Raw genomic sequence first — 26,798 nt, forward strand, 5'->3', positions numbered from 1 at the left:
CCTTTGACAGCTCTGCCTTTTCCTCGCAGAGCTGTCAGCAGTTACCCCAACGTTTCTTTGTCCCCAACCACCACCATCATGTTGTGCCTTCTTCTTTCCCCGCCCTCCGCTCCTCATTTCCCTCCCCCTCCCCCTCCCCCTCAGTCCCCGCTGTCGGCAACATCTCTGATATTCAGCACATACACATTTCCTTCGCCGACGATCTCTCCTACTCCGTCGACCTCTCCGGCATCAATGACACTATCCACACCGTCGTCGCACTAATGTGCCGGAAAACAATGAAGGGCAAGGTGAGGTCATGTGGTTCCCATATCTTGAGGCTGTTCTGGTCGAAGGTACGTTCTTTGTCTTCCGAGCCGCGTCTCCGGATGGCACATGCATATATGCGCGTATTATATTCCGCTCCACCGCGCCTCGACATTCGACGCGTATGTCTGACTATATGCGCGTGTCCAGGCCTTGAGAACTACCAACCTGGTGAGTCCGTCATCTCCCGCTCCTTTGGTCTTTTCCCCATGCGCAGCAAGTCCGTCTCAGACTACATCTTCCAGATTACCGGCAAGAGGAGGACGCCGAAGCAGGTCAGTTCCTGTCTTCAACATCTTCCACTCTTGCCTGACAGTGCGACGTTTTCCAGACACCATAGGTACCGCCAGCAGCCACTTCTCTCACGGTGAGTAAAGGCCCTTCTTCCCGCACCCGCATGTATTCAACCATCGTCGTCACCAGCCGGATGATATCGTGAGTCCCCTCGACGTCTCGAGTATCCTCTACTACATGCGCGATCAATCACCGGCCGTGTGCCGCTTGCGAGCAGTATGTCCGTCCTCTTGCATGTACCTTCCGCATTGACTGACCTTCGCATTCACAGCCTCATCGTCTTCCGTTGACTGCTGTCCCTCGTTTATTCTCCGCACAGGCTGCTTGTTCACGAACGTCTTTGGACTTCGACTCTTCTTACTGGCTTGGCTCACTAATGTGATTCTCTGCGCTTTCTTGAACTCTTCTGCAGTGCTCGCTCCGGTAGCCACCTTTGTAATTCACGTCATCCTCGAATACATCATCAATATTTTATCGCCTCTAGCCTGGGCCCGATGTGTGAATTGACCCTTGAGCGCAGTGCGCTGAAGCGAACCCAGATAGTATTGATAGATACTACCCTCCATACCCTACCATATCGGCCTTGCCGCACGCTATATGCAATCGTCCGATTCGTTTAAAAGCATTTATTGATTCATCCTTCTCGGACGGCTTCATACAGCTTAACGTCCTACTCGGACGGTATCATACAGTAAAATACGGCTCCATATAATATAATTTGGATTCCTGCAATACCCCGTTGGTCTGCTATATACTCCCACACCACAAAAATAAAATTGCAGGTAAATATGACGATTATATTGATATATCTACGCATACATGGAGGGCCCCCGGTTTGCTGATGGACTCCCAGTTCTGCCGTAAACCGGCAAGGTGTCCCCGAAATTCGCTGGCTTTCTTGATGTGCGCGAGGTATGTCTGTGGTATGCCAAAGAAGGGGCCGTTGATGAGTATACTCAGAAACAGCCTTGTTGCGAGGGATTCCTTCGGGGAAAACTCCGGCGGATTGTAGAGGGACTTCCTGTAACTTCGCAGCTCAGTCCAAGTGACTTGTCCATATCGCTGGCCAGTGCGGAAGCTGTCTAGGTTTCTCATGAGTCAACCAATCCATCAACGGGTACGAATGGGGTACTCACAAACATCCTTCAGTACCCAAGCTACTAGCGAAGTGACTGAAGGGAGCGTCGTAGGGTCACTTTCTGGATCACGTTGAGTCCCGGTATCATATACCGCGTAAGCATACGTACCTTTCTCTCGCTGCATTATGTCTAGTAGTTGTTCGCATTCAGCTCTCGAGAAAGGTGCGATACTGCGTGAACCGTCTATGAGGTGATCTGACCCCGTTGTGAACTTCCGTCACTACGCTGATCATGGGTGGAAAATAATGCAGTACCATGATGATAGTACCGTAGGGCATCAATAGCTTCAACAAAGCCTTGGGGATGACAGGGACGGTGTGAGGGATGTTGCATGACGAAGCTCCAGTATAACCTCCTGGCACGAAGCACTGAGGGGCCAGCCGTTGATCACTCCATGCTGAATATCAAGAGGACAGGTTCGACTCACAACCATCGACGGAAAAATCCTTGACGGCACTACCGTGTAGCTTGTTCGGAATGTACCCAGCCACACATTGCCTATGGTTCACGTAGAGGCAGACTGATGCATCCACCCCATAAGCCGTATGAGCTTCCATGTGGTCCGGAAGGCCCAGTTGACGATGTTGTGCACAGAAGACGGCGACTTTGTCCAAGTTTGCCGGGATGCGGATGTCCTCATCCACGACGACGCCGAGACGCTTATGACGGAAGTACATGGACCCGCGAGGATGAGTATACATGGTCCAGTCCTGCGGGGCAATCTTGGATAGAGAAGAGATGGTCACGTATGCATCATCCTCGCCTGAGCTGCGCATACTTTGTGAGGTATGTCCGGGACCCCCAACTAGAGGCCACGCACCAATATTCTGAGTCCGCCTCTGGCGTAGAGCCGGCTTCGTTCGACCATATCCTCATTGAGCCTGGTTCATCGCGGGTCGTGTGTTCGGCCATAATGAGCTAGCAGAGACAAGCAGCATATTCTATTACAGAGGTCGATCAGAGGCGAGGACGGACGCGAATCCCATGGGAAGCGGGGACAGATCCGAGGTCAAGGCCGTTGAGACTCGAGCGCGAGCGACTGCAGTGTATCTGCGTCTGTATCTTGGGCGTCTGCGGGGACGCGTCTCTCACGTGTATCGCGACTGCGAGCGCTTGACGCACCGTGCTCGCTCCCGGCCACCACTGCTCTCCTCGCAGACGACCACGGATGCGCCTCTCCAGGACCACATAATCTCTCTGCGCTGCTTAGGACGCCATGGCTCCCTATGTTGACGCCGCCATCCAGCTGCTCGCGCAGGTCCTCGCCGATGATCCCAATGACCCTGGAGATGGAGACACTGGCCCTCCTCCCGGCTCGCCACCTCGCCGTACGTGCCACTATCCTAACCATCCATCAGTGTGTTGACACAGGCACACAGTAAAGTTTGAGGGACCGTGGTTCTTGACACAACTTACCCTGTCTGCTAGTATCGGGCTCATTTCCTTTCTCGTCTTCTCCTACTGCCGTACAAGATGGCCTCTTCTCTTCGCTCCTCGCACAAAGCTCAAAGGTATGACCATGGTGTGATATCGCTCTGAAGATATTCCTCATGTGTTGCTGTAGGCTTCTCCCCCCACGAAGCCCATGCACATCTTGCGTTCTTTGGCTGGATTCTCCCGACTATCCGAACATCGGAGTTTACTGTCTTGCAGATTGTCGGTTTAGACGCAGCGGTGGTATGTGTCAAGCACTTTTCTCTATGCTCGACTAAATGTGACAATGATATCCCAGCTGTTGAGCTTCCTCAAGATGTCTTTCTGGTTGTTCACCACTTGCTCGCTACTCGCTGCAGCTATACTCATGCCCATCAACCTCAAGGTGAGTAGTGGGTCGTTCATAGGTGAGTGTGCCTAACAACGTCTCAGAATAACATCGATATTGGAGATGGCCGCGAAGACGGGACCAACACCTTTGAGCCTCCTCCCTCGTCTGACCCCCAGATCCCTCGTTCGTCCTGGGACAACTGGTTCGATCTCATCAGCGACGCAAACTCGTATCTCTCCGTCCACCTCATTTTCACATACATCTTCACCATCACCGCCCTACGTGCCATCTACAAGAACTTCAAGAGATTCATTCGTTCGCGGCAGTTGTTCTCCCTGGAGCTCGTACATTCAGTCCCAGCACGCACGGTCATGGTTAGCCACCTCCCGCCGCACCTCCGGACTGAACCCGCTCTAGCCGAGTACTTTGAGCAGATGGACCTTTGTGTGGAGAGTGTTAACATCTGCAGGGAAGTCGGTTCTCTGAGACGTCTCCTTGACGTTCGGACAAACGCTCTGGTCAAGCTTGAGTCTGCCTGGGTTGACTACCTCGGCAACCCAAGCGTGGTCGCTCCGGACACATCCATCAGGTACCCTCTGGTCGACGTAGACGATGCGGCGTCGATAGAAAGTCAGCCAGAACAACTCGTCCTGCCTAACCGCAAGCGCCCGACTGTCCGTCCTGGGTGGTTCTCGCGGAAAGTAGATGCCATTGAGTACTACGAGGACAAGTTCAGCGAAGCCGACGAACTGGTTAAGAAGCGACGGAGGACTGGGCGTTTTAAACCCACGCATGTCGCCTTCGTGACCTTTGAGAAGATGTCTAGTGCGGTACGTCCCCTCAACGTTCATTGAACGCCCGGAGCTCATAACATCACCTCTTGGTACATAGCAAATCGCCGCACAAGCTGTGCACGCCCCACATCCGATGGAATGTCTGACACACCTTGCACCAGAGCCGAGAGACATAGTGTGGCAGAATATCTCCCATTCCCCGTCGAACGCTCTTGTGCGCGAATGGATCGTCATGGGTGCTATGGTCGTGCTTCAGTTCTTCTGGTTCATTCCGATCACGGCTCTGGCCAGTCTTCTCAGTCCCGAAGAGATTAGAAAGACGATGCCATGGCTTGCAGACCTGATGGACCGAAATGAGCATCTCGGTGCACTGATGCAGACGCTGTCCTCACTGGGTATGGTCACGCTGAACGCAACCCTGCCATTCTTGTTGGAAGGTTGGTCAAGAGTGATCTCGTCAGAGTTTAGTCACTGAAGGACCGACTGGTCGCCCAACAGGTTTGACCTATATCCAGGCATTCCCCGCGAGGAGTTGGATCGAGTACTCTGTGATGAAGAAGTGAGTGTGTATGGTCATACATACCTTCTTGGTTGCTGAGGATATTTCTTCCAGATACTTCCTGTTTCTACTCATCAATGTCGTTTTCATCTTCCTCGTCGCTAGTACCTACTGGCAACTCGTCCGTGATCTCGCAAGTTCCCCAGCAAGAGGTCTCGAGAAGCTGGCTCAAGCTCTCAACGCGGGCAATGCGAGGCACTTCTTCGTTTCATACGTTATCCTGCAAGGTAAAGGGTTGCTGTGTTGCGCAAACTTGGCGGGAGCTCACGTTCGTATATAGGCTTCGGTCTGATGCCGTTACAATTGCTCAACCTTGGTATCATCATCCCGCGGTTCTTCTTCCGCCTTTTCATCACTCGGACACCTCGCGGTGAGTAGACTCGTTTCGAAGTGCCTGTTGCATATTATGACATAGCTCACGATCTGCAGACTATGCCGAGCTCAACGCCCCGCCCATGATCAATTATGGAGTCGTGTATCCACAAGCCATTCTCGTCTTCGTCATCACACTGCTCTACAGCGTTATCCAGCCTCTCATCCTCGTCTTTGGGGCTGTCTACTTCGGCGTTGCATACGTGGTGTACAAGTACAAGCTCCTTTTCGGTATCGTTTCTCCCTGTTCGTGACTTGACTTCCCACCCTCACCCCTGTCTCAGTGTTCTACAAGCCTTATGAGTCTCAAGGACAGGCGTGGCCGATCACCTTTGTCCGCCTCATCTGGGGCGTCATCATCTTCATCATCTTCATGAGCGGCATGTTCATCGTCAAGAAGTCATTTGTCCTCGCAACTCTCCTCGCGCCCTTACTCGCGGGCACACTACTTTGGTGGTACTACACCGACAAGCAGTTCCGACCACTGAGCAAATACGTGAGCTTGAGCTCCGTACACGAAGTCGAGCGTGGCGAGGAAAGTGCGGATGTCGTGCGGTTGCGTGCTGGCCATCCTGTGACATGGTCACAGAGGTACGTCACAGAAGATCTGCATGGAAAGGTGTATTGATGCGTCTTGCAGCAACCTGAACCGCCGCCGTTACGCCCAGAACGATGAGACATTGTATGTCGCACCGGCGGATGAACGAACTGATTACGTGAGTTACTCCTGAGTTGCGTGGCGCAAGTCTGAACCCTGTCATCAGTCCCAACCGCCAATGGCCAACTTCTATAGCGGTGTCCTGAAGTAAGCATCATAGTCCTGCCTATTCAATCCCATCTGATCAGCATGTACAGCACTGGGAAACGACGATACGGTCACCCTGCCTTAACCGGTGTGCTTCCTTTCCCGTGGCTGCCCATCAAGAAGGGCCAGAGCCTCAACAGACATCGGGACACCGGCGACGACGGCAGCCCTGCGGTGGTCCTCACTCTGCGCAAGAAATACAGCGTAGTGCGCGACAGACCGCAAAGACAACCCAGCGACGAGTCAGCCGCCAGCGGCCCCTCCAACAACGGTGCAGATGGCAACGGCACGCCAGGACCCACTGGAGACCGTCCCGAGCCCTCCGACCGCTCTGTGATTGAGCGGAATCCATGGGAAGAGGACCCTCGCCCTCGACCACGGACCCAACGGAGTGGTCACAGCGCACAGGTTCACAGACGGCTTAGCTTCGATGCTGCGTCCGGCGTGATCGCCCTGCCCGAGGATGAGAACTGGCTCGGGGAGGAAGACAGCGACTCGGACGACTATGGCGAGTTGCAGAACTCGACGTTGATGGACTCGCAGGTGGCGGAGGGCGATCAGGAACCAAGAGATGGCTCTCCTGGGACGAACAAGCGTTATAGCACATATTACCACCACCCAGAGAGGAGGAAGACGTATACCCGCTCGTGAGGCGAGCATGGTTTGCTGGATTGTCATCAACGATTCATGTAGTTCACACCTTCCCTAATGCTGTCTACCATCTTCACGACTTTACGCTCACTGCACTGATCATATCGGAGTCTATCCCCTTAATTTCTGGAATACATCTGTTTCAGAATGAACCTTCTTTCTTATCCCAATTGCAGAGTTTTGAGAGCTCGAGAGCGGGTGGCCTGAGTCGCACTGCACGCGCGTCTTCGCGCTGGACGGACCCCACGTGATCTCAGAGCGCGTCCTTGTGTGCGCGTTGGAACTTCGCGGTGTTGTCCTCAGTGGGATCCGACCCTTTTCTCCTGAACCTCACTTCCCTTTCACTATGAATTTCTTCGGGCAACAGGGCAACAACAACCCAAGCACGGGAAATGCTGCACCCGGCGGTGGGTTCTTTGGTCAGCCCCCCGCAGGACAATCGGGCACGACTGGAGGCAGTCTTTTCGGTGGCTCGGCCTTCGGTGGTGCGTACTATCCAATTTTGTGTTAATCGTAATACTGAAGGCATGCGTAGCTAAGCCAGCGGGAGGAGGGCTGTTTGGCGCAAGTAACACGACTACCACCACACCCGCGGCCGGTAGCAGCATCTTCGGACAATCGAGTTCAACCCCTGCGACTGGCGGAGGATTTTTCGGGAATTCCAATACCAACACCAACACCAACACAACGACTCCTGCAGCTAGAACAGGACCGTTTAGCTCAAGCAACACGACCACTACTTCTGCACCTGGCGGTGGCTTCTTCGGGAATTCCAATGCATCGTCAACAACCCCTGCAACAGGATCGACGGGTACTACTGGAGGACTGTTCGGAGGAGGAGGGAGCACTGGAGGAGGTCTCTTTGGGTCCAGCGCGCCAGCGGCTGGGGCAACAGGAACAGGGAGCACAGGCACGTCGAACATGTTTGGATCTGGGGCAAGTGGAGGCTTCTTTGGTGGAGCCAAACCCGCCACACCTGCGACAGCTGGTAGCACGCCCGCTGCCCCCGCTGCAGGGACCAATCCGCTGTTTGGCGGCGCTGCTACATCAAACACGCTCGGCGGCTCCTTGTTTGGAGGAGCCAACACCAACAATGCGTCGACGACTGGAACAACAGGGACGACGGGAGGGTTTTTTGGAGGATCTGCGTTTGGTGCGAAGCCTGCTGGTGCAGCCACGACCACACCAGCGCCTTCCGGTGGATGTGAGTCGGCAGTTGTGTCTGTTAAGCATATCTTCACAAACTTCGGCATCTGTAACAGTGTTTGGGCAAACGCCAGCGGCTGGCAGCACAACCGGTACCGCTAGCACTCCCTCTACCTCCAGTACGTTACTCCTATGCATGATTCTACCTGTTGAAGTCGATTTGACAATGTCCATAGCGCCTGCAGCACCATCTGGTGGTCCCTTTGGTCTTCCTCCGAAACCTGCAGATCCTCAAGGAACGACAGCCATCCCTACAACAACTGGTACTACAGGAACCGCTACTGCAGGTTCTACTCCTGCGGCTCCTGCGGGAGGTCTGTTTGGTGGCGGCGGCCTCTTCGGCGCAAAGGCACCGTCAACGACCCCCGCAGCTGGTACTGCAGGTTCAACCGCTACTCCAGCATTTAGTCTAGGTGGCAACAAGGATGCCTCGAAAGCCGCAACTTCGACAACCGGTACTACACGTCAGTACCAATCTCATGTCCGCATAGCTCACCTGTTCACATGCATGTTCATCAGCCGCACCATCCTTGTTTGGTGGCAAGCCAGAAGAGAAGAAGGACGAGAAGAAGGACGGCGCCGCAGCTGGTGAGCCGACTACTTACTAAGTCTCCATACTTGCTGAGGTTACTCTAAGCCCCTGCTACTTCATTCAACCTGTTCGGGGGAGCGAAGGACGACAAGAAGACTGACGCCGCCTCCGGACCCGCTGCAGGAACAGCAACGACTGGTACAACTGGCGCCACCTCAGCTGCACCCGCCAACTCCGCTGTTACCGTTGCACCTCCTTCAATGCTACGAGGCAAGACCATTGAAGAGATTGTCAACCGATGGTCGACGGAGCTCGAGACACACGTGCGGGAGTTCGACAAGTTTGCAAGCGAGGTCGCCGTTTGGGACCGTGCTCTAATCGAGAATGGTAACAACGTGAGTACATTGTCTTCTCTACAATTGCGCACGTTCCCAAGTGTTGCTAGCTTGCGCGATTATATGCCACGGTGCTCGCTGCCGAGCGGGAACAGAACGACATCGACCAATCCCTCGAGCACATAGAACATCAGCAAAGAGACCTCGCTGCTACACTTGACGTGTACGAGAAGTCTGCCGAGGAAATCCTCGGCGGGCAGGGTAGCAGCCTCCGGACGTTGGATACTGGTCCAGCGGACACGGAACGCGATAAGAAGTACGTTTCTCATGTAGACCTGTGTTCATCGATCTCTGACCCCGTGATTGTAGCTACATGCTCGCAACTGAGTTGCATGGGCACCTGGATGACCTGTCAGGATCACTCATGCAGATGATTGACGCAGTGAATGCGCTCTCGCTCCCTGCAGGTGGTGCCAATGGCCAGGCACAGGACGGCGGCAAAGATCCCATGGCTCAAATCGCCCAGATCCTTAGCAGCCATCTCGAGAGCCTGCAGTGGATCGATGGCGCCGTGCGCGAGCTCGATACCAAGATCACAGATGTTGAGCGGCGTGTCAGTGCGTCGACGGATGGCGGCCTTGGCTCCAGTACCAGGTCGAGAGGGTACGGCTTGCGATGAGGTCCCCCTCTACTTGAGCCACGGTCTTGTACCTTGTATCGTATTCTCATGACCTCCATGACTTAACTTTTTGTATCATTGTGCTCACGACAACCGGTCCGATCTAGACCGCATAGTTTGCTATGACCGTCTCGGCAGCATTTGTTCCTACATGAGCAAGCTAGCAAAGCCAAGGCAGCGGCGGTTGGGAACGAGAAGAGACCATCGGTAGCTTAACAACTCGCAACACTACACTATCGCACCTTTTCTTGGACTGCTCATGGGTAGCATCCGCAGGGGATGACTCAGGAGGCACGGAGAAGGGGCAATTTACTTGCGGAGTCAGGCAATCTTTGCGGTCACAAGTGGATCAGTTTGATGCGATAGAGCGGGAACTCTGTGAGTCGAAGTTCTTCTACGAGACGACGTGCGACTGAACGTGAATAGATTGACCACTCCCCTGTGGAGGTGATATCCTGCAACGCAAGGACATGGTATACCACAACAGTGCGATATTTTCGTGTCGAAGTTCTTCTCTACGTCAGAAGTTCTTCTCTGAATTGACCAACGCGGCGTGAGGAGCCGTCTGCTTGTCATGTTTGTCATCTCGTCAGGTCCATGTTGATACTGTCTCGCCCGCCTCGCGTGCAATGGAGCGCAATGCTTGTCCAGATTACAGTTGACGACATACAGTACGGATTAGGCATACGAGTGCGTCGATCATCGAAGTCGAAGGCATCGACAGCACTGCGTCAAGCTTGGCGCGAAGAGGTAGGTACAATTTTTAGTCGCGAGAAGACCGATAAGGCCGCGGTACGTGAGTAATTTTTCTGAGTATGCTCGGAAGGATGACAACCTCCGCCAACAGCACCCCTGCAGTCAACGTCCATGTGATGTCGACCGCCATGTTTAGCACACCTTGACTCTCGAAATAGCCTGACCCTCGTTCCTCCGGTGCCGCTTCCTCTCATGCATGGTTATGAGACGTCCCCATGCGCGAAGACAATGCAATTTCCACTGCGCTCAAGATAGTCCGGTAGCCAGTGACCGGTAATCGGTTTGCTAGCTCGGCAAGGGTTTATCGACCATGACCGGGGCTCCTCAGGCTACGAATGGCCCTGCGAATTGAGGATGAACTTTATTGCAGCGGGGTATAAGATGTTTAGACCAGGTTGTTGAGCCCTCAGGCTCGTCCCTCTCCGCCGCATCCCCACCCCTTCTCAACATCTACTCATCCCTATCCCTTCTATCCACCTCACTATGAGTATCACCGACATCTGGGACCCCGTCAAGATTGGCAAGATCCGCAAGATCATCCAGGACCGCGAGCAAGACGGTTGGGACGAGGCTTGGTATATACTCCCTGACGTTCACTCACGTTCGACCTCACCACTCATCCACTTTGAATGTAGGCAGAAGGACGTTACGCCCTGGGATGCTGGGACGCTCCAACCGCCCCTCAAGGACCTCATCGAGTCCAAGCGAGTCCCTCTTCCCACCACCGGCCGTGCCCTCGTTCCCGGCTGCGGCAAGGTTGGTAACGGTTGAAATTCGTCAACTCCAGTCAGCTTGAACTTCGTATCTCCGTTGTAGGGCTACGACGCGATCTGCATCGCCCAGGGCCTCGGAATAGAGACCATCGGCAGCGATGTGTCCGAGACCGCTGTCCAGGCGGCTGAAGAGTGAGCTTTGCATTCTGCATGTCTGCTATCCGAAGTGCTGATACAGGCGCAGGTACACGAAGTCGCTCGGCGTCGACGCCCCCGTCAGATACGAAGTCTCGGACTTCTTCGCCTTGAAAGAGCAATACGACCTCGTGTATGACTACACGTGAGTATGTCATCCTGGCCGTTGGGTGCAACCCACTGACCAGCGCGGGCCCCAGTTTCTTCGTGGCCATCCTGCCTTCTCGCCGCCCCGAGTGGGGCCAGAAGATGTGCGAGATTGTCAAGCCAGGCGGCTTCCTCATCACGCTGGAGTTCCCCCTCTTCCCATACCACGAGACCGGTCCTCCGTTCTGGGTGCAGCCCGAGCACTACGACGAGGTTCTCGGCGACTGCTGGGAGAAGCTCATTGATGAGGTGCCGAAGATCAGCTTGGAGAGCCATGTTGGAAAGGAACGGATCGTTGTGCGGCGCAGGAAGTAAGCCAACTGCTAGAGCGGACGTCATTAGCGTGATTTTGGACGGTGTCCTGGTTCAACATCAGGCACAATTGTCATTTGGGAATATCCGTTGTACTAAAGACATATATGATGCCTAGCCCTGTAACGAGTACCAGTAAGCCACTCCCTCGAGCACGATGCTCATGACTCGTTGTAGGTTTGGCCTGTACCACATCCCTCTATGTCATTTGCGACGTCGAGAACGAGGTCGCGTTGCGTCGAATGCGTCACGGTTGCAATGTGGATAAATAGTGATACTAGATACAAACGTTGGGGTGATCACTAGCTCTCAGGCGATGTGGATAACCTGGTAGTTAAAGTTGCAGACCCCACTCGTATCCGCAGCCACATCCACTGTGCTACTTCCTGAGCCCATGATGCTTCCCGCCGAGTCGACGAGGTCGACCTTCTGCGAACCGGTCTTGATATCCACAGCCGCGATGTTCAGACCAGCGGTCGTGGGCAGCGTCGCGACGAGGTTGCCGCCGCTGTACACGTTCATCGTCACCCCGGACGTGTTTGCGGGTAGGAGGACAGCGATGTTGATCAGATCCTGTGCGTTCTCCGCCCCGTCCGGCCTGCCCAGACTATCCCCGGAGCATGACGCGCTCGCGAGGAGGGTGCGGTACCAGAATGCGCCTGCGAACTCGCCGAAAGGGGTGACAGCGCTGATGCTCTTCGCGCCGTTCTTGTATGCGTTGATGAAGGGGGCAAGGACGGCCTGCCAGGCGGTGTGATCGAAGCCATTGGAGTACGCCTGTATGGCGGGTGCGCCAGCGATCGCCTCGGGCCAGCAGTTGCCGATGTAGTGGGATTCGCCCGAGTCGTTCCAGGTGATGATCTCGACGAAGTCTGGCTGCACTTCGAGGACCTGGCCGATGCGCTGCGGGAGGTTCAGCTCACCGCGACGGTACCAGTTCTGTCCGCCGTCGATGTGTTTGAACTGGAGTGACGACAACGCTAGATGGTAGACAATGTCCGTCAGTATGATGAGCAATCAGGTAGCTACAAAGCATACGCACGCATCATGTAAACCTTGCCCGTGGCGTGGGAAGCCTGGATTGCGACCTGATCCTTCGCGGAGCTGACGTTCGCGATGCCCTCGCTCTCCTGAGGCCACGCCGCCTCCCAACTGAAGACACCGTCCACAACGGGGTAGTTGCTAAAGAAGGCGTCATCGTACGTAGCACCACCATAGTCGTCAAAATCAGGGACAAAGAAGGGGTTGATGCCTGAGGAGGCGAGAGCGTCCTTGAACTGCGACTGCCATCCCGCGTTGGGGCTGCTGGCGCCGAACGACTTCGCACCACCATCAAAGGTGCTTACGAACGGGCGGTTGTCGTGGTAGTAGTATGCCGGATTGCTCTGGTACTGTCGGAAGAGGGGAAGAAATGTGGAGGGCTGATCCAACACCGCCATGTCGAAGGAGAAGAAGAGCTTGAAGTCGTTCGTCGCGGCGGCATCGAAGAGCATCTGGATCGCCGACGTGGACCATCCTGAAGACACGTCCTGCACGTTGAGTGCAAACGCATCAAGACCCATGGCCTTCGCATCCTGCACATCCTTGACAGCCTCGTCGGAGCTGCCCATGCTACCAACCTGTGGATATGCGGTTAGCAATCGACAGATGAGCGAACCCTCTGCACATAACGAACCATGTAGTGAGCAAACACTCCCTTGAGGTCTGCATTGGCTCGGCCAACAAGACATGCTAAGGCACTAAGAGCGGCGAGTGCTGAAAACCCCCAGAGACGCATGATGCTTTTGCTGAGGAGGTTCACATCGAGCCCCGAGTATTATATATTACCCATTGAAGAGCAACAAGTCGCCCAATACCTTGCGTCATTGAAAGAACCTCCGGTCGGCGACGCAGTTTGATTCCTCCTTGGCAGTTCAGGTCCGTAAGCTGAAGTCGGGGCATGATTTCAGGCTGGTGCACTGCCGAATATCGCGATTGACCCCAGCATGACCCTGCGCGTGATTCGTGTACCAGCATGATACCTTGCAGAAGTGTTGCGATCCGCGTGGACGAAGAAGCAAATACATGGCAGAGGTTGTCATGTGAACCTGGTCGTGAAGACGCATGTGGTCGGGCCGACAATGCCGGTAGCTTGCCGCCACTTGCCGCCCGACATTATCCTGCCTTGGATCATCGACACGTTTCACATCTGCTTCATTTGTTCCATGGTCGGTAAACCAACAAAAGATCTCATTGTCGATGCATTCATACAAGACGGGCTTGTCAACTTTATCACTTGCGGCTTTCATGCCTTCTAAGTGATAGCGTAGCCCCGCTAGGATCTTTGCGAAAGCTTGGCAACGCCGCGAATGGACCAACTAAAGGCTCAATCTACCAAAGGCACCCTCTGGACGAAGACGAATCATGAACAGTCCTGCGTTATAACAGCGATCATAGTTGCGACTCGGAGGCTCGGCCGCCTGCCAGTGACTCTTGATTCGACTTGGAGGTACCTCGCTCAACTGCCAGCAATCTCGTCCAACTACCGCTGCATTACGCCACCAACTCTACGCGATGCCATCGAAAGCTTCGCAAAGCTCTCGCTCGCTCGTCTGCACGAAGCCTAGTTGCTCGGCGACTGCTTCCGAAGACGTCAAGTGTTCGAGATGCGGCGCAGCTTACTACTGCGATCGCAAGCATCAGTTTGCTGTAGGTCCAGAACCAATCATCGTACGCATGCGAGACTATGCTTAGTTATGCTTTCCAGGACCTTAAACGGCACAAGGCGCAGTGTGCTAACCCGGCGCCCACCGTTGCTAAACCACCTCGCGCTCCAGAGACGCTGTTCCCGAGCGTCACGGAGAGTGAAGAAGTCCGGCTCGTCAGTGTCATTCTCTTCCCGGCCTCCGGCATGCCCGCACACATCATTTCCATGGAATGCGCTATCCACGACAATCCCATCTACCACGGCCTCAAGGAGGAATGGGTCGATTTCCGGACCTACATCCACGCTTCCAGCGTCACCGCCGGGGCTGTGGGTCCCATCCGTCGCACGTCTCAGCCGCACAGCAGGCTCTACATCGCATGGAGCGACAGCGCGCTGGATGATGGCTCTCCAATTAACCTCTGCATCCGCCGGTACACCGAAGGCCATAGCGAGGCCATCTGGCGCGGCAATCTCATTGGGTTCCGTGCGCGAGAGCCGACCAGGAAGCACATGCAGTATCTCGATGCCACCGACAGGGACATCGCGATGTTCGCCTCGTTCTTCCGGGACAACGGTGGTCTCACAGACAAACCGGACGTCTTTGTCCAGCACTTCTATGACGATTGACCCCCTGTGTCATCATATTCGCGGCGGCAGATCGCGGGATGTGGACCTTTGGTTTTCTTCCACTGGTTGTTGGTTGACTCGGATCTGCCCGCTGTGGTGGCAGCCCCTGACACGCTGAGCAGTTGAGCATGGATGTTGTTCTCTTCTTGCGTGATCGTACGGTTTCAGTCATTCTGTGTAATATTCGTCACTCCGCTATACATATGCCGATAGCAGGACTTCACATGGGTTGCGCGCTAGTGTGAACGATCGTCCCTCTCCTTGTGATGTGTTTGGGCCTCAATATCGACATTGACATCGTGGTCTTCGCCCTCCTCTGAGTCTTCGGGGAGGATCAAGTTCAACACGAGGGCTACAAGTCCCGAAATGAGGACTACAGAATCGATACTGGTCAGTAGTCGCCCAGAGGAGAGACAAGGACTTACAAGGCGAGTCAAGAACGATCGTAATTGAACTGAAAAGACCCTCAAGACCTTCGTTCAGATCGTGCACACCGTCGAAGAGGTGCGTGAAGATGTCCGGAACCAGCAAGTCCCCGATACCAAATGATAGTGCGGCACCAAGGACGAAGCGGTCCCGGCGGGTAAAGCGGGTGTATGACAGTACACGGAGTCCGGACACCGCGACACTTGCGAATAGGAAGGTGGTGACACCGCCTAGAACCGGATTCGGGACTGCAAGAGGTATGTCAGTTGCCGTGAGCCACCGTACTAATGTGCAATGCAACGCACTAGCCAAAAATACACCGGAGATCTTCCCAAGGACCCCAAACAATATGAGGAACAGGCAGCAGAACTGGCCAGCCGTCCGGTTTGCGCATCGCGTTATGGCGATGACACCATTGTTCTGGGCGAAGTTGGATAGAGGGGTCACTGTGAACAGCGCGGATACGAAGCCACCAATGCCGTCGCCCTTGCACGGAAGGCAGTCAGTCCTCGGCTCTACCTGCTAACTTGGCGCACGGGAAGGGCTTACCAAGAGACCACCCTGGATGCGAGAGTCGAACTCCTGGCCGACCACGGGGAGACGAGAGACCTCTGCGGACGCAGTGATATCACCAATGGCCTCCATGGCCAACGCCACTGCGAGGTGCGTCATTGATGATCCAGGCGTGTACCGAAGTCATACTGCTCACCGTACACCGCCAACACGGGCAGGATCGCAGGCGGGTAGACACGGAGCTTGAAAGTGTGTACCCAGATGAAAGTGATCACGGGTGCCGACTGTACGCTGCTACCGTCAATGTACCCCGCAGCCCCGGCGACGATGCATCCCACGACAACACCGACGATCACCGAGGCGTTTTTCATAAATGGCGACCCAAACAGCTCGGTGAGTATGATGCTAACGAAGGAGAGGAAACCTAGGCCAATGAACTCTGGCGAACCCCATGGAAGCGGCCGGGGCGCGGACGTGTTTGGGCAGAGTTGGAAAGGCCCGGATGACGGTCGTTGCATACAGTTATTGGATCCCCCGCCCCAGTTCGCGATACCGGACGAGCCGATGAGAGACGCTCCGACCATGACGATGACGGTGCCCGTGACGATGGGTGGGAAGATGCGCTTCAATGTGCGTGCGGGGATGAAAGAGATCAATATCTCTAGGAAGGCGCAGACGAGCGATGTTCCTAGGTTCACGACGAGTTTGAGACTCGGTCTAGGGCACAGAATCGATAAAGTACTCACCAAGGAACAGACCATATGCGTCCGGACAGGCTTCCCGTGTCACCATGCCGTCCTCCGATGTCGTAGACGGACAGGTACCATCCGCATACAACGCATCGAACACCTACAAAAACATGACAAGGGGTTAAAGGAACACAAACGTGGTCAATGCCATACCACTCACAGCATTCGCGGTGCTGACGGAGGCGAAACTCGTTCCGACCACAGCAAGCAGACCCGTACCAAGGTAATATCCGCCGAAGAGACGGATGCGAGACATTTGCACCATGCTCAGGATGCCTGTGCTACGAGAGTGAGCATGCAGTAGTGCATAAAGTCATCATATAAGCTTACCAGAGCCTATGAGGGACGCAGAGATCATGTAGGCAGACGTCTTGGAATCCAGGCTGAGGGAGCCCGCGATGACGATCGGCGGCGTGATGAGGCCCGCAAGCATCGCGAGTGCATGCTGCAAACCACATGCAGCTGCAAGCAGGAGCGGAAGTTCCGAGTCGAGTGGGTAGAATGGGGGTGCACTGGTCCGTTGCCCGTTGTGCTTCCAAGGCAAGGTCGGCATGCAGAGCCAGGAATAGTCGTAGTCACCCAACCAACCACGTCGTGTTGTCAACTTTCGCTGAGCGTACTTGATACGTTGACCGATATTCCATGGGTTTCGTGCTGGCTCCAGAGGCGCAGATGTTACTGAGAGGGTGGCTATTTCCTCGGGCTGCTTCGTGTTGACGGAATGGATCGACATGATGTTGTGGAGGATGTCTACTGGGCAAGAAGCCGTGTGCATGGAGGGCACTGCTGGGTATATATCGCATTCCTGAGAAGGCCTGGATAAGTCAAGACAAACTCTGATACAGCCAGAGGTGAGGAGATAAGACCCGAGCTCGGGGCAACTTTGCACACTGCGGGTATTGCGTGGACGAAAGGGACTCGCGAAGTTTCGCATGAGAGCTATCACGAGGCAGCAGCCACAGGTGTATCCAAAAAAGCGTGAGAGATTACAAGAGTTGGCGTGAGCCGCAAAGTACAATTAGTCGGTATGCTCGTGGAGATGGAGCGCCTTCTCCTTGCTGGGCGGTTGCGCCTCTACGTCCACAACCTCCACAACGTCGTCGTCGTCATCGTCCGCGTCCTCCTGCGGGAGGATCTGGTTCAATACAAGCGCTACAAGTCCAGAGATGAGGACTGGAATGAACAATATGTTAGTTACAAGAGCACCGAAGAAACGAGGACCAAGGCGTACATGGTGTGGATAAGATGATTGTGATGGAGTCCAAGAAACCCTTGAGGCCCTTGTTCGGGTTCGCGACACCGTCGAACAGGTGCGTGAAGATATCAGGGACGAGCAAGTCGCCGATACCGAAGGAGAATGCTGCGGCGAGTACGAAGCGATCGCGGCGCGTGAAACGATTATATGCCAACACGCGGACGCCAGATGTCGCGACACTACCGAACAGGAACGTCGTTACGCCACCGAGGACAGAGTTCGGAACTGGAGAAAGCTCGTGTCAGAAAACGTACACGCGGAGAGCTGAGCCTACGTACTGGCCAAGAAGACGCCTGAGATCTTCCCAAGAACACCGAACAAGATGAGGAAGAAGCAGCAAAATCGGCCAGCAGTCCGGTTCGCACAGCGCGTGATTGCAATGACACCGTTGTTCTGAGCGAAGATGGACAGGGGCGTGACTGTGAACAAGGCGGAGAGGAAGCCACCGATGCCGTCGCTCTGATGAACGGTCAGTCCAAATATCTACGCTCGCTTCTTAAGAAATACTCACCAAGACACCACCTTGGATACGGCTGTCAAATTCTTCGCCGACTACTGAGACACGAGAGACTTCTGCAGACGCAGTGATGTCGCCGATAGCCTCCATAGCGAGAGAGACTGTGGGACGCGTCAGTCTGGTTCACAATAGGACTGCGATATTCCACTCACCGTATACAGCCAGCATAGGAAGGATAGCTGGCGGGTACACACGGATCTTGAAGGTACGAACCCACAAGAACGTAATCGCGGGCGCAGTCTTGATGCTGCTACCGTCGATGTAGCCTGCTCCTCCCGCAACAATACATCCCACTGCGAGACCAACGATGATGGATATGTTCTTCAGGAACGGCGACCCGAACAATTCCATCAGGATGATGCTGACGAAAGAGAGAAATCCGAGACCGATGAACTCCGGTGAGCCCCAAGGAAGGGGGCGCGGCGCGGACGTGTTAGGGCAGAGTTGGAATATGCCCGTCGTTGGTCGACTCATACAATCGTTGGATCCTCCACCCCAGTTCGGGATGCCTGACGAGCCGATGAGGGAGGCCCCAATCATAACGATCACCGTGCCGGTAACCATAGGCGGGAAGATGCGCTTCAGGATGCGCGCCGGGACGAAGGACATGAATATTTCGAGGAAAGCGCAGATGAGGGAGGTTCCTATTTCTCCGTTAGAACCTTGGAACCATACCGAGGCACATCTCCAACTCACCGAGTACCATTCCATATGCGTCTGGACACGCAAGACGTGTAACAGTGCCGTCCGCGGCTGTGCTTGTGGGACACGTGCCATCTGCGTACATCGCATCGAAGATCTGCGGAAGACATGTCAGTAGAATGGAAGGACTAAGTTGAAGTTCACTTACTGCGTTGGCGGTGCTGAGCGTAGCAAAACTTGTTCCAACTACGGATATCAGACCGGTACCCAAGTAGTGATTCCGGAACAGCCGTAGGCGAGACATTTGCACGAGACTGAGGATGCCTGAAGTGACGAAGCTCAACCCGGGCACAAAGCACGTATTCTGAGAGTACTCACCGCAACCGATCAAAGATGCCGAAATCATGTACGCAGACGTCGCAGCATCCAGGTTGAGCGTACTTGCGAAGATGATTGGTGGTGTGATGAGACCGGCCAGCATAGCGAGTGCATGCTGCAGTCCACTTGCGGCAGCAAGAATGATTGGGAGCTCCGAATCGAGAGCGTAGAACGGAGGTGCGATCTTGGTCTGGCCTGTACGCCTCCAGGGGAATGTGGGCGTGCAAAGCCACGCGTAGTCGTAGTCTCCGAACCACCCATGCCGCGTCGTTAGCTTGCGCTGAAGGCGCTTGACACGTCCACCAACGTTCCAAGAGCGCTCCGGATGCGCAGATGTCACAGAGGGCGGGGGCAGCTTCTCAGGCTGCTCGGTGGTTACGGAACGGATGGACATGGCTGGCGAACGCCCGGGTCGTCGAGGGGGGCGAGGAGGAAGGCAGCGGCGCACTCGACCTCGTCCATGGCAGGGATGTGGGATATATATTGGAGTCAGGACGCAGTCTGGATGAACAGAAATTTGTTAGTCGAAGAGATAAGCCCGGGGCAAGCGTGTACGAGAGATAAGTGCGGGCGCCATCCCGCACATGTTTCCTTTCCGGGTCAACGGCGCTCCGGTTCCTGGCCATCATTCTGCGCCCAGGGGCCGCGCAGAACTCTAATCCACTGCCCGACGCTGTACTATCCGACTCTCGCAATTGCAAGCTGTCCATCACTGTGCAGTCGACTCAAATCATGGTCCAACCGCCTTCAGGGAAGACCCATAGTATTCGGAATACGCCACGAGAGCGTGCGGGTTCACAAGAGCGTTGCGGGATGCTATCATCGCGCAGCCCGAAGAATTCCCGTATGTCGGAATCTGGCAAAATTTGCGAGAGGTCGGGCTGCCTCAAACCTGAGATACAGCGAATCGTCCTGGTATACGTATATACTATCTCCATGAGACGGCCGGTATGACTGCCCCGAAACATCATATGACTTCCGGCCGACGTCGCATGCCTCGGTGACCCTCAGTCAGAGCCTCAGAGGTCCCTTGGGGTAAGAAACGTTAGGTTGCCGGTCTCGTGTGGTTAACCTTCTTTGGAAGTACAATTGGTGCATCAGAGGTTCGAACCGAGGAACAGGACAATCACACGTGACCTTACAGGTTGGCTGAGCGCTCCTGCGCCACTAAGTAGCGGCTCCGAATTCGCGTTGTGACTGCAGCATCCTTTGCCAACACGCGCAGGCTGTCTTTCCATCTTCACCACGCATATAACTTGTTGGCTACTCCTTTCGAACCTCATCTCCTTGTTACGCTTCCAGCAATGACCCCTGATTTTGCCGGACACCTCGAGTATCTTGTTAGCACATCTGAAGATTCCGCTGATCGCGACAGACGTTTCTTGGATGAATGGGCCAGGTTCATCTCTCCTTTGTCAATATCTTGTCCTGTATTGACGATCATGCTCAGGTATCAAATCTCAGGTAGCAGTGCGTGCTGCTCGTGGTCCCCGAGCGGTCCTCGTCGAGGCTAATTGCGACACCTAGCTGGTGCCTCCGCCTCGGCCGGCCCGAGCGACCTTGACCAATCCGAGCATTGGGATACAGTCCTCGATGTTCTACATCCGAAAGCAAGCAGCTCCTCTAGCATCTCGCACGGTTCACTACTCGCTTCTATTCTTTCGTGTGTAATTCTTGACAAATATATTTCTTGCCTCACATTCACGTATTCGCATTTCCCCCCTTCACAGGAAGCCGGAGCTGGAACATGTCCTTGAACCTTTGCTCGTGCTTTTGTCCTCTTCGAGAGCTAACGACGCGATATCCGAGGAGTTGGTAGAGACGATCGGATTCGATAATATCGAGCTATCCATGGAGTTGCTCGAGAAGCGTCAGGAGGCCGTTGAAGAGATCTCTGCGTACCTACATGCCAGTGAACGATCCGCACAGTCAACAGCACCGGTGCACACTGTACAGGTCAACGGCCGCAATAAAGGCAAACAGCGAGAAGGTGCGGTGAATACATCCCAGCATATACGCCATTCGCTCACCTCCAACAGCGGCATCTTCCGGACTGGACAGTCTTGACCCGGATGAAGCCCGGAGGCGGATGGAAGAGGCCCTTAGAGCTAATGCTGAACGACCACTCTTCACGGGCACTGCGGTAAGCATCCTGAGCGCCACGACTGCCTTCCATACTCACCAAACTCTCACAGCATGACGCGCCGGAGGTGCTTCCTCACGTGTACACGTCGGCTTCGATGGTGCAAGGCAACTTGCTGTCGCATCTCGGCACACGATATGTGTTACCATTGGGCACCACGCGACATAATTACGAGGTCGGTCATGCCATCCGATAGTAAGCATCGTTACTTATCCTTGCCGCAGGAGTACGAAGAGGTCACAGTACCTCCGGCGAAGTCCGTTCCACCTCGCGCTTCGGAACGGCTAATATCAGTGTCAGAACTCGACCCACTAGCCAGAAGCTCCTTCCCGGTATGTATTCAGTGTTTGTATCGTGTCTCACCGATTGACTTGTGTCTATAGGGCTACACCTCACTCAACAGGATTCAGTCAATAGTGTTCCCGACAGCGTATCAGTCGAACGAGAACATGCTTGTCTGCGGTAAGTGCTTGTCGCTCTTCTACAGGTGGTTGAGATCCTGATGGGTTTCCTTTCAGCCCCGACCGGTGCTGTCAGTATCAGTATATCTCATTTTGAGCTCATCTGCATATCTGACTCGAAAAACAGGGTAAAACTGATGTTGCCATGCTGACAGTCCTCCGGGTGATAGATCAACATTCGGACCGCAACGCGTCTTCGGGTAATATGGCTGCTGCAGTGAAACGGGACAAGTTCAAGATCATCTACGTGTACGCTGACAGAGTCTAGGACTCACGAACGCTGTCTGACGAATCAATGCGTCAGCGCGCCAATGAAGGCTCTTGCAGCAGAAATCGTCCGGAAACTCGGGAAGCGTCTGAAGTGGCTGCAGATACAAGTCCGCGAGCTCACTGGTATGTTAATAGGACCAGCGTTTGAAGCAAAACTGAATCTCAACACGCTTTGCAGGTGATATGCAGCTCACAAAACAGGAGATCAGTGAGACGCAGATTATAGTCACTACTCCTGAAAAGTGGGATGTCGTGACCCGGAAACCCACTGGAGAAGGAGAACTTGCGTCGGCTAGTCCTTCACTCTCTATCTGGCGCACGCCGGTGAAACTGACATTGAACATAGAAAGTCAAGCTGCTCATAATCGACGAGGTCCATCTACTCAATGACGAGCGTGGCGCTGTGATTGAGACCATCGTTGCCCGTACTCTCCGGCAGGTGAGCCCACTACTAGTGTCATGTCTCGAAAGCTGACTTAACGGCACGTACTATGACATAGGTTGAATCCACGCAGTCCGTCATCCGGATAGTCGGTCTGAGCGCAACACTACCCAACTACATCGACGTCGCTGACTTCTTGAGGTGCATATATACATTTCTGCCCAACTACCATCCGACTGACGGTCTACAGTGTCAACCGCCATACTGGACTGTTCTACTTTGACTCGTCCTTCCGGCCCGTCCCTCTAGAGCAGCACTTTATCGGCGTCAAAGGCAAACCGAACAGCCCCACAGCCAAGAGGAACATTGACAAGGTCGTGTACGAGAAGGTCTCCGAGCTCGTCCGCGAGGGCCACCAGGTTATGGTATTCGTCCATGCGCGCAAAGAGACCGTTAAAGCCGCTGAGGCGCTCAAGGAGTCGGCGCAAGCTGACGGAATCCTTGAAGACTTCAGCTGTCAAGAGCATCCGCAGTTCGAATTCTTCCGAAGGGACATCGGACAGTCGAGGAATAAGGAGATGAGGCAGCTGTTTGACCTCGGATTTGGGATCCACCATGCGGGCATGCTGCGTACCGACAGGAATATGATGGAGCGGATGTTCGAGGCTCGGGCAATCAAGGTATGTATCATACGAACGGGAAATCAGAGAAAGGGCTTCACACAAAGGATCCGTTCCTGTAGGTTCTCTGCTGTACGGCTACACTCGCTTGGGGCGTCAACTTGCCCGCACATGCAGGTGAACCATCTCACGGACAGATTCATCACATAGCACTGGATCTAACCTTCTACCTCAGTTATAATCAAGGGAACACAAGTGTATGACAGCTCGAAGGGTGCATTCACCGATCTCTCCGTGCTGGACGTTCTGCAGGTCTTCGGTCGTGCCGGTCGACCCGGACTGGAGTCGAGCGGTGTCGGTTACATCTGCACAAATGACGACAAGCTCACACACTACCTGGATGCGGTGACGTCCCAGGTCGCGATAGAATCCAAGTAAGCACCAGAGGGAATGTAGCGTTTGTTCTGTTGATGCTGATATATGTCTAGGTTCGTTACGGGCATGATCGACGCGCTCAATGCCGAGATTGCACTGGGCACGGTTGCGAACGTGAACGACGCCGTACGGTGGCTCGGGTACACCTATCTGTTCGTCCGCATGCGGAAGAACCCCTTCCAGTACGGTACGTCGCAGTCGTATCAAGGTCCCAATTGCCAGATTGACTTGATTGTTTGTAGGGCTGGGTTGGGACGCGGTCGCCGAGGACCCATACCTGGGTGCGAAACGGGCCCTGCTCATCACCGCTGCTGCCTCCCAGCTTGCCGAGTCTCGCATGATCGCATTCGACAGGAACACTGGCAGCTTCGTGATCACCGACCTCGGTCGCATCGCCGCGAAGTACTACATCCGCCAAAAGTCCATTGAGATATTCAACCAGCTGTTCCGGCCCAAGATGTCTGACGCTGACGTCCTTGCAATGCTGAGCAGGAGCACGGAGGTATGGGAACTCCGTGAGATGAGATGCCAAGACATACAACTCACCTTCGCTATAGTTCGACCAAATTCAAGTACGCGAGAACGAATTGACCGAGCTCAAAGCGTTTGAGGATGTCATACCCTGCCAGGTTCCAGTGAGTGTGTTTTGGGACCAGTACCGTACGTACCTGACGTCTATCCTCTCCTCAGGGCGGAACGGACTCCAGCGCTGGGAAGGTCAACATTCTCCTGCAAGCGTATATCTCCCAAATGCGTCCAGAAGACTTTGCCCTCGTATCCGATCAGGCGTATGCGGCGCAAAACGGGGGTCGTATCGTACGAGCTCTACTCGAGATTGCGATATCCCGCAAGTGGGCCAACGTCAGCGCAGTGCTGATGAGTATGAGCAAGGCGATCGAGAAGCGTCTCTGGCCATTTGACCATCCTCTCAAGCAGTTTGAGCTAAAGGCGGATACCATGCATATGCTCGAACGATGGGCAGACGATTATGCCGTTTCCGAGCTCGCCGAGATGAGCGCTGAGGAACTGGGGAAGCTCATCCACCTCAACGAGAAGCATGGAACGGCCGTACGGAACGCGGCCAAGCAGTTCCCCACCGTCAAGATTACTTACAGTCTCAGACCACTCGGCGCGGACGTCCTGAAGATCGCTGTGAAGGTCGAACGTGCGTTCAACTGGAGTAGCAAGATCCATGGACAGGTAGAACCGTTCTGGCTGTGGGTCGAGGACCATGAGGGTGTCAACATCTTGCAGCTGTCTCATCTCATCTTCCGCCAGTCGACCACCATACTGGACGTTGACTTCGTGATCTCTGTACCGAGCCACAAGCCTCCACCGTCTGTCACCATTCGATTTGTCTCCGACAGATGGATGGGCGCCGAGGAAGAGGTCGTGGCCTCCCTCGAAAGCCTAGTCATGCCATCTGCATCCGAGTCTCACACGCCCCGCCTCGACATTCCTTTCCTTCCCCTATCTGTCGTTCAAAACCCACATCTGCGCGATGTATTGTCCAGAAGGCTCCATGGCCTCAATGCCATCCAGAGCCAAGTGTTCTGGAGCGTCACGAAGACACGCCTGAACTCACTGCTGTGCGCGCCCACCGGTTGCGGCAAGTCAGTAATCGGTCAGCTGGCAATATGGTATGTGTCAGACATAGATATGCCGTCGTGATGACTGACACAAATTTCGTAGGGAGACGCTACGTAGCTCTCCGAGCGGTTCTTGGTGCCTCGTAGTTGCGCCGCGTAGGAGCGTCGCGCTAGACATTACTTCGGAATTGCGGTTAGCGTCGCGGGCCGCAGAGGCTTCGGTTGAGCTTGTTGGACCGGACCGTCTCTTTGAGCGCCCTTCGCGGAAAGTGGTCCGCGTGGTTACCGCTGTGGACCTCTTTGCGGCACTTTCGCGGCGCCCAGATGTCAAACAAGCCCTCTCGCGACTACGCCTCGTACTGTGCGAGAGTCTAGAGCTGCTCGATGCCGTATACGAGCTCGGAGTGTCGCTGCTACTGCACGCGACGCAAGCCTATCCCGTGCGGTTCGTTGGTCTGTCAAGCTCGCTGAACGATCCGGCGGACATGGCTGCCTGGTTGGACGTCGACCCTCTGGCGTTGCACAGCTTCCGTTCGAGCGACCGTGACCAGGACCTCTCGGTGCACACCCACACCTTCACGATCCCGCAGTCCGCGGCGCTCTTCAAGGCGATGGCCAAGCCTGCGCACTCAGCGATCCGAGCTGCGCCGGGGGAACCTGCCATCGTGTTCGTGCCCTCTCGTAACCAGTGTACGTCCGTCGCGCTCGACCTCATCACGCAATGTGCGCTCGAGATGGAGTCTGCGAAGGGCTATCTGCCAGACGACGTCTCCATCGAGCAGCTCGAGCTGTACCTCAATCGATTGCAAGACTACGGTCTCCGCGACTTCATCACACGGGGCGTTGGGTTCTTCCACGAAGGCATCGCAAAGCCCGACCGACTGCTGATGCTCGAGCTGTACGCCGAGGGCCTCATCCGGGTGCTCATCGTTCCCCGCGACGCGTGCTGGACGCTGCCTGTCCGCGCCGTGACGGTGGTCGTGATGGGCACGCAGTACCTGTACGTCCTCCCCGGGAGCGAGGAGCGCCACTTGCGGGACTACCCTCTGCAGGAGATTGTGCGCATGCAGGGCAAGGCCGTGCGGCACCACGGGGCCGGGCACTTCCACCTGTTTTGCCAGGCGGAGGGCAAGGACACGATAACGCGGTTCCTGAACGACGGCCTGCCGCTGGAGTCCCGGCTGCTCGAGACGGAGACTTTGCGGACGTGGTACAAGGACAGGCGGAAAGACGGAAGTATTCAAGATAAGCAGGCAGCAGTGGACGTGCTGTCGTTCACGTTCCTTGCGCGACGCTTGGTAAGCAACCCAGCGTATTATGACGCGCGCTCGACCGCAGTCAACGAGCTGCTGTCAAGGATAGTGGACGAGTTGGACAAATAGGTACTAGGAGACACATGTAACCATAGATCACGAGGAGTAGATAAGACAACAGAACCGCCGTGGACCAGAGCCCGTTGTAACCATACTGGTAATACGCCGAACTCAGACGGCTCATCTATACTAGCGATGAGCAGCAAGCACTCTCTTCGTGGCCCGATCTATG

At 54.9% G+C, this 26,798-nt stretch overlaps 9 protein-coding genes across 9 annotated transcripts in view; 5 read left to right on the forward strand and 4 right to left on the reverse strand.

Moving 5' to 3' along the window:
* Nucleotides 1-2,515, reverse strand: part of L226DRAFT_452746 (uncharacterized protein) — a gene marked incomplete at both ends in the record, with an annotated part of 5,036 nt that extends 2,521 nt beyond the window's left edge. Inside the window, 5 exons of the mRNA XM_067675086.1 lie at nt 1,420-1,682; nt 1,737-1,795; nt 1,844-1,934; nt 1,994-2,107; nt 2,167-2,515. Coding sequence (XP_067541540.1) covers nt 1,420-1,682; nt 1,737-1,795; nt 1,844-1,934; nt 1,994-2,107; nt 2,167-2,515 — 876 coding nt within the window. The remainder of the gene's footprint in view (nt 1-1,419; nt 1,683-1,736; nt 1,796-1,843; nt 1,935-1,993; nt 2,108-2,166) is intronic.
* A 354-nt stretch (nt 2,516-2,869) lies between these two features.
* On the forward strand, nt 2,870-6,853 carry L226DRAFT_529418 (DUF221-domain-containing protein). The gene is made up of 14 exons (XM_067679600.1): nt 2,870-3,067; nt 3,119-3,250; nt 3,304-3,416; nt 3,472-3,558; nt 3,606-4,334; nt 4,396-4,735; nt 4,797-4,857; nt 4,912-5,084; nt 5,138-5,227; nt 5,287-5,460; nt 5,514-5,820; nt 5,870-5,945; nt 5,994-6,034; nt 6,085-6,853. The coding sequence occupies exons 1-14, from the start codon at nt 2,956-2,958 to the stop codon at nt 6,683-6,685; spliced, it is 3,036 nt and encodes a 1,011-aa protein (XP_067541541.1). The 5' UTR covers nt 2,870-2,955; the 3' UTR covers nt 6,686-6,853.
* A 132-nt stretch (nt 6,854-6,985) lies between these two features.
* L226DRAFT_549702 (uncharacterized protein) lies at nt 6,986-9,569 on the forward strand. The gene is made up of 8 exons (XM_067682702.1): nt 6,986-7,170; nt 7,221-7,889; nt 7,948-8,010; nt 8,068-8,355; nt 8,411-8,479; nt 8,529-8,818; nt 8,869-9,074; nt 9,128-9,569. Exons 1-8 carry the CDS (start codon nt 7,032-7,034, stop codon nt 9,435-9,437), a joined length of 2,034 nt encoding a protein of 677 aa, XP_067541542.1. The 5' UTR covers nt 6,986-7,031; the 3' UTR covers nt 9,438-9,569.
* Nucleotides 9,570-10,670: 1,101 nt separating this feature from the next.
* Nucleotides 10,671-11,563, forward strand: L226DRAFT_608287 (thiol methyltransferase 1; the record flags this gene model as incomplete). Its single annotated transcript, XM_067685907.1, has 5 exons — nt 10,671-10,768; nt 10,829-10,949; nt 11,010-11,098; nt 11,151-11,246; nt 11,302-11,563. Exons 1-5 carry the CDS (start codon nt 10,677-10,679, stop codon nt 11,561-11,563), a joined length of 660 nt encoding a protein of 219 aa, XP_067541543.1. The 5' UTR covers nt 10,671-10,676.
* A 192-nt stretch (nt 11,564-11,755) lies between these two features.
* On the reverse strand, nt 11,756-13,586 carry L226DRAFT_498850 (glycoside hydrolase). The gene is made up of 3 exons (XM_067677690.1): nt 13,236-13,586; nt 12,603-13,179; nt 11,756-12,540 (listed from the first exon to the last, which is right to left on the reverse strand). The coding sequence occupies exons 1-3, from the start codon at nt 13,335-13,337 to the stop codon at nt 11,870-11,872; spliced, it is 1,350 nt and encodes a 449-aa protein (XP_067541544.1). The 5' UTR covers nt 13,338-13,586; the 3' UTR covers nt 11,756-11,869.
* A 440-nt stretch (nt 13,587-14,026) lies between these two features.
* L226DRAFT_608289 (uncharacterized protein) lies at nt 14,027-15,103 on the forward strand. Its single transcript, XM_067685908.1, has 2 exons — nt 14,027-14,248; nt 14,307-15,103. The coding sequence occupies exons 1-2, from the start codon at nt 14,114-14,116 to the stop codon at nt 14,871-14,873; spliced, it is 702 nt and encodes a 233-aa protein (XP_067541545.1). The 5' UTR covers nt 14,027-14,113; the 3' UTR covers nt 14,874-15,103.
* A 6-nt stretch (nt 15,104-15,109) lies between these two features.
* Nucleotides 15,110-17,307, reverse strand: L226DRAFT_608290 (Xanthine/uracil permease; the record flags this gene model as incomplete). The annotated part of the gene is made up of 8 exons (XM_067685909.1): nt 16,892-17,307; nt 16,722-16,837; nt 16,559-16,661; nt 16,009-16,500; nt 15,849-15,955; nt 15,605-15,785; nt 15,299-15,547; nt 15,110-15,246 (listed from the first exon to the last, which is right to left on the reverse strand). The coding sequence occupies exons 1-8, from the start codon at nt 17,292-17,294 to the stop codon at nt 15,110-15,112; spliced, it is 1,788 nt and encodes a 595-aa protein (XP_067541546.1). The 5' UTR covers nt 17,295-17,307.
* Nucleotides 17,308-17,495: 188 nt separating this feature from the next.
* Nucleotides 17,496-19,873, reverse strand: L226DRAFT_477126 (Xanthine/uracil permease). The gene is made up of 8 exons (XM_067676736.1): nt 19,354-19,873; nt 19,184-19,299; nt 19,030-19,132; nt 18,486-18,977; nt 18,328-18,434; nt 18,095-18,275; nt 17,793-18,041; nt 17,496-17,734 (listed from the first exon to the last, which is right to left on the reverse strand). Exons 1-8 carry the CDS (start codon nt 19,745-19,747, stop codon nt 17,580-17,582), a joined length of 1,797 nt encoding a protein of 598 aa, XP_067541547.1. The 5' UTR covers nt 19,748-19,873; the 3' UTR covers nt 17,496-17,579.
* Nucleotides 19,874-20,568: 695 nt separating this feature from the next.
* On the forward strand, nt 20,569-26,791 carry L226DRAFT_608292 (Sec63-domain-containing protein). Its single transcript, XM_067685910.1, has 22 exons — nt 20,569-20,752; nt 20,804-20,823; nt 20,881-21,016; nt 21,084-21,343; nt 21,393-21,496; nt 21,549-21,671; nt 21,721-21,828; nt 21,880-21,958; nt 22,015-22,028; nt 22,085-22,206; nt 22,262-22,350; nt 22,406-22,518; nt 22,574-22,666; nt 22,728-22,810; nt 22,860-23,289; nt 23,352-23,406; nt 23,465-23,663; nt 23,718-23,851; nt 23,907-24,166; nt 24,222-24,299; nt 24,355-25,304; nt 25,357-26,791. Exons 1-22 carry the CDS (start codon nt 20,658-20,660, stop codon nt 26,633-26,635), a joined length of 4,824 nt encoding a protein of 1,607 aa, XP_067541548.1. The 5' UTR covers nt 20,569-20,657; the 3' UTR covers nt 26,636-26,791.
* The last annotated feature ends 7 nt before the right edge of the window (nt 26,792-26,798 follow it).

This window comes from Lentinus tigrinus (assembly GCF_003813185.1).
Source record: "Lentinus tigrinus ALCF2SS1-7 unplaced genomic scaffold L226scaffold_2, whole genome shotgun sequence".
In the NCBI taxonomy this organism is placed as follows: Eukaryota; Fungi; Basidiomycota; class Agaricomycetes; order Polyporales; family Polyporaceae; genus Lentinus; species Lentinus tigrinus.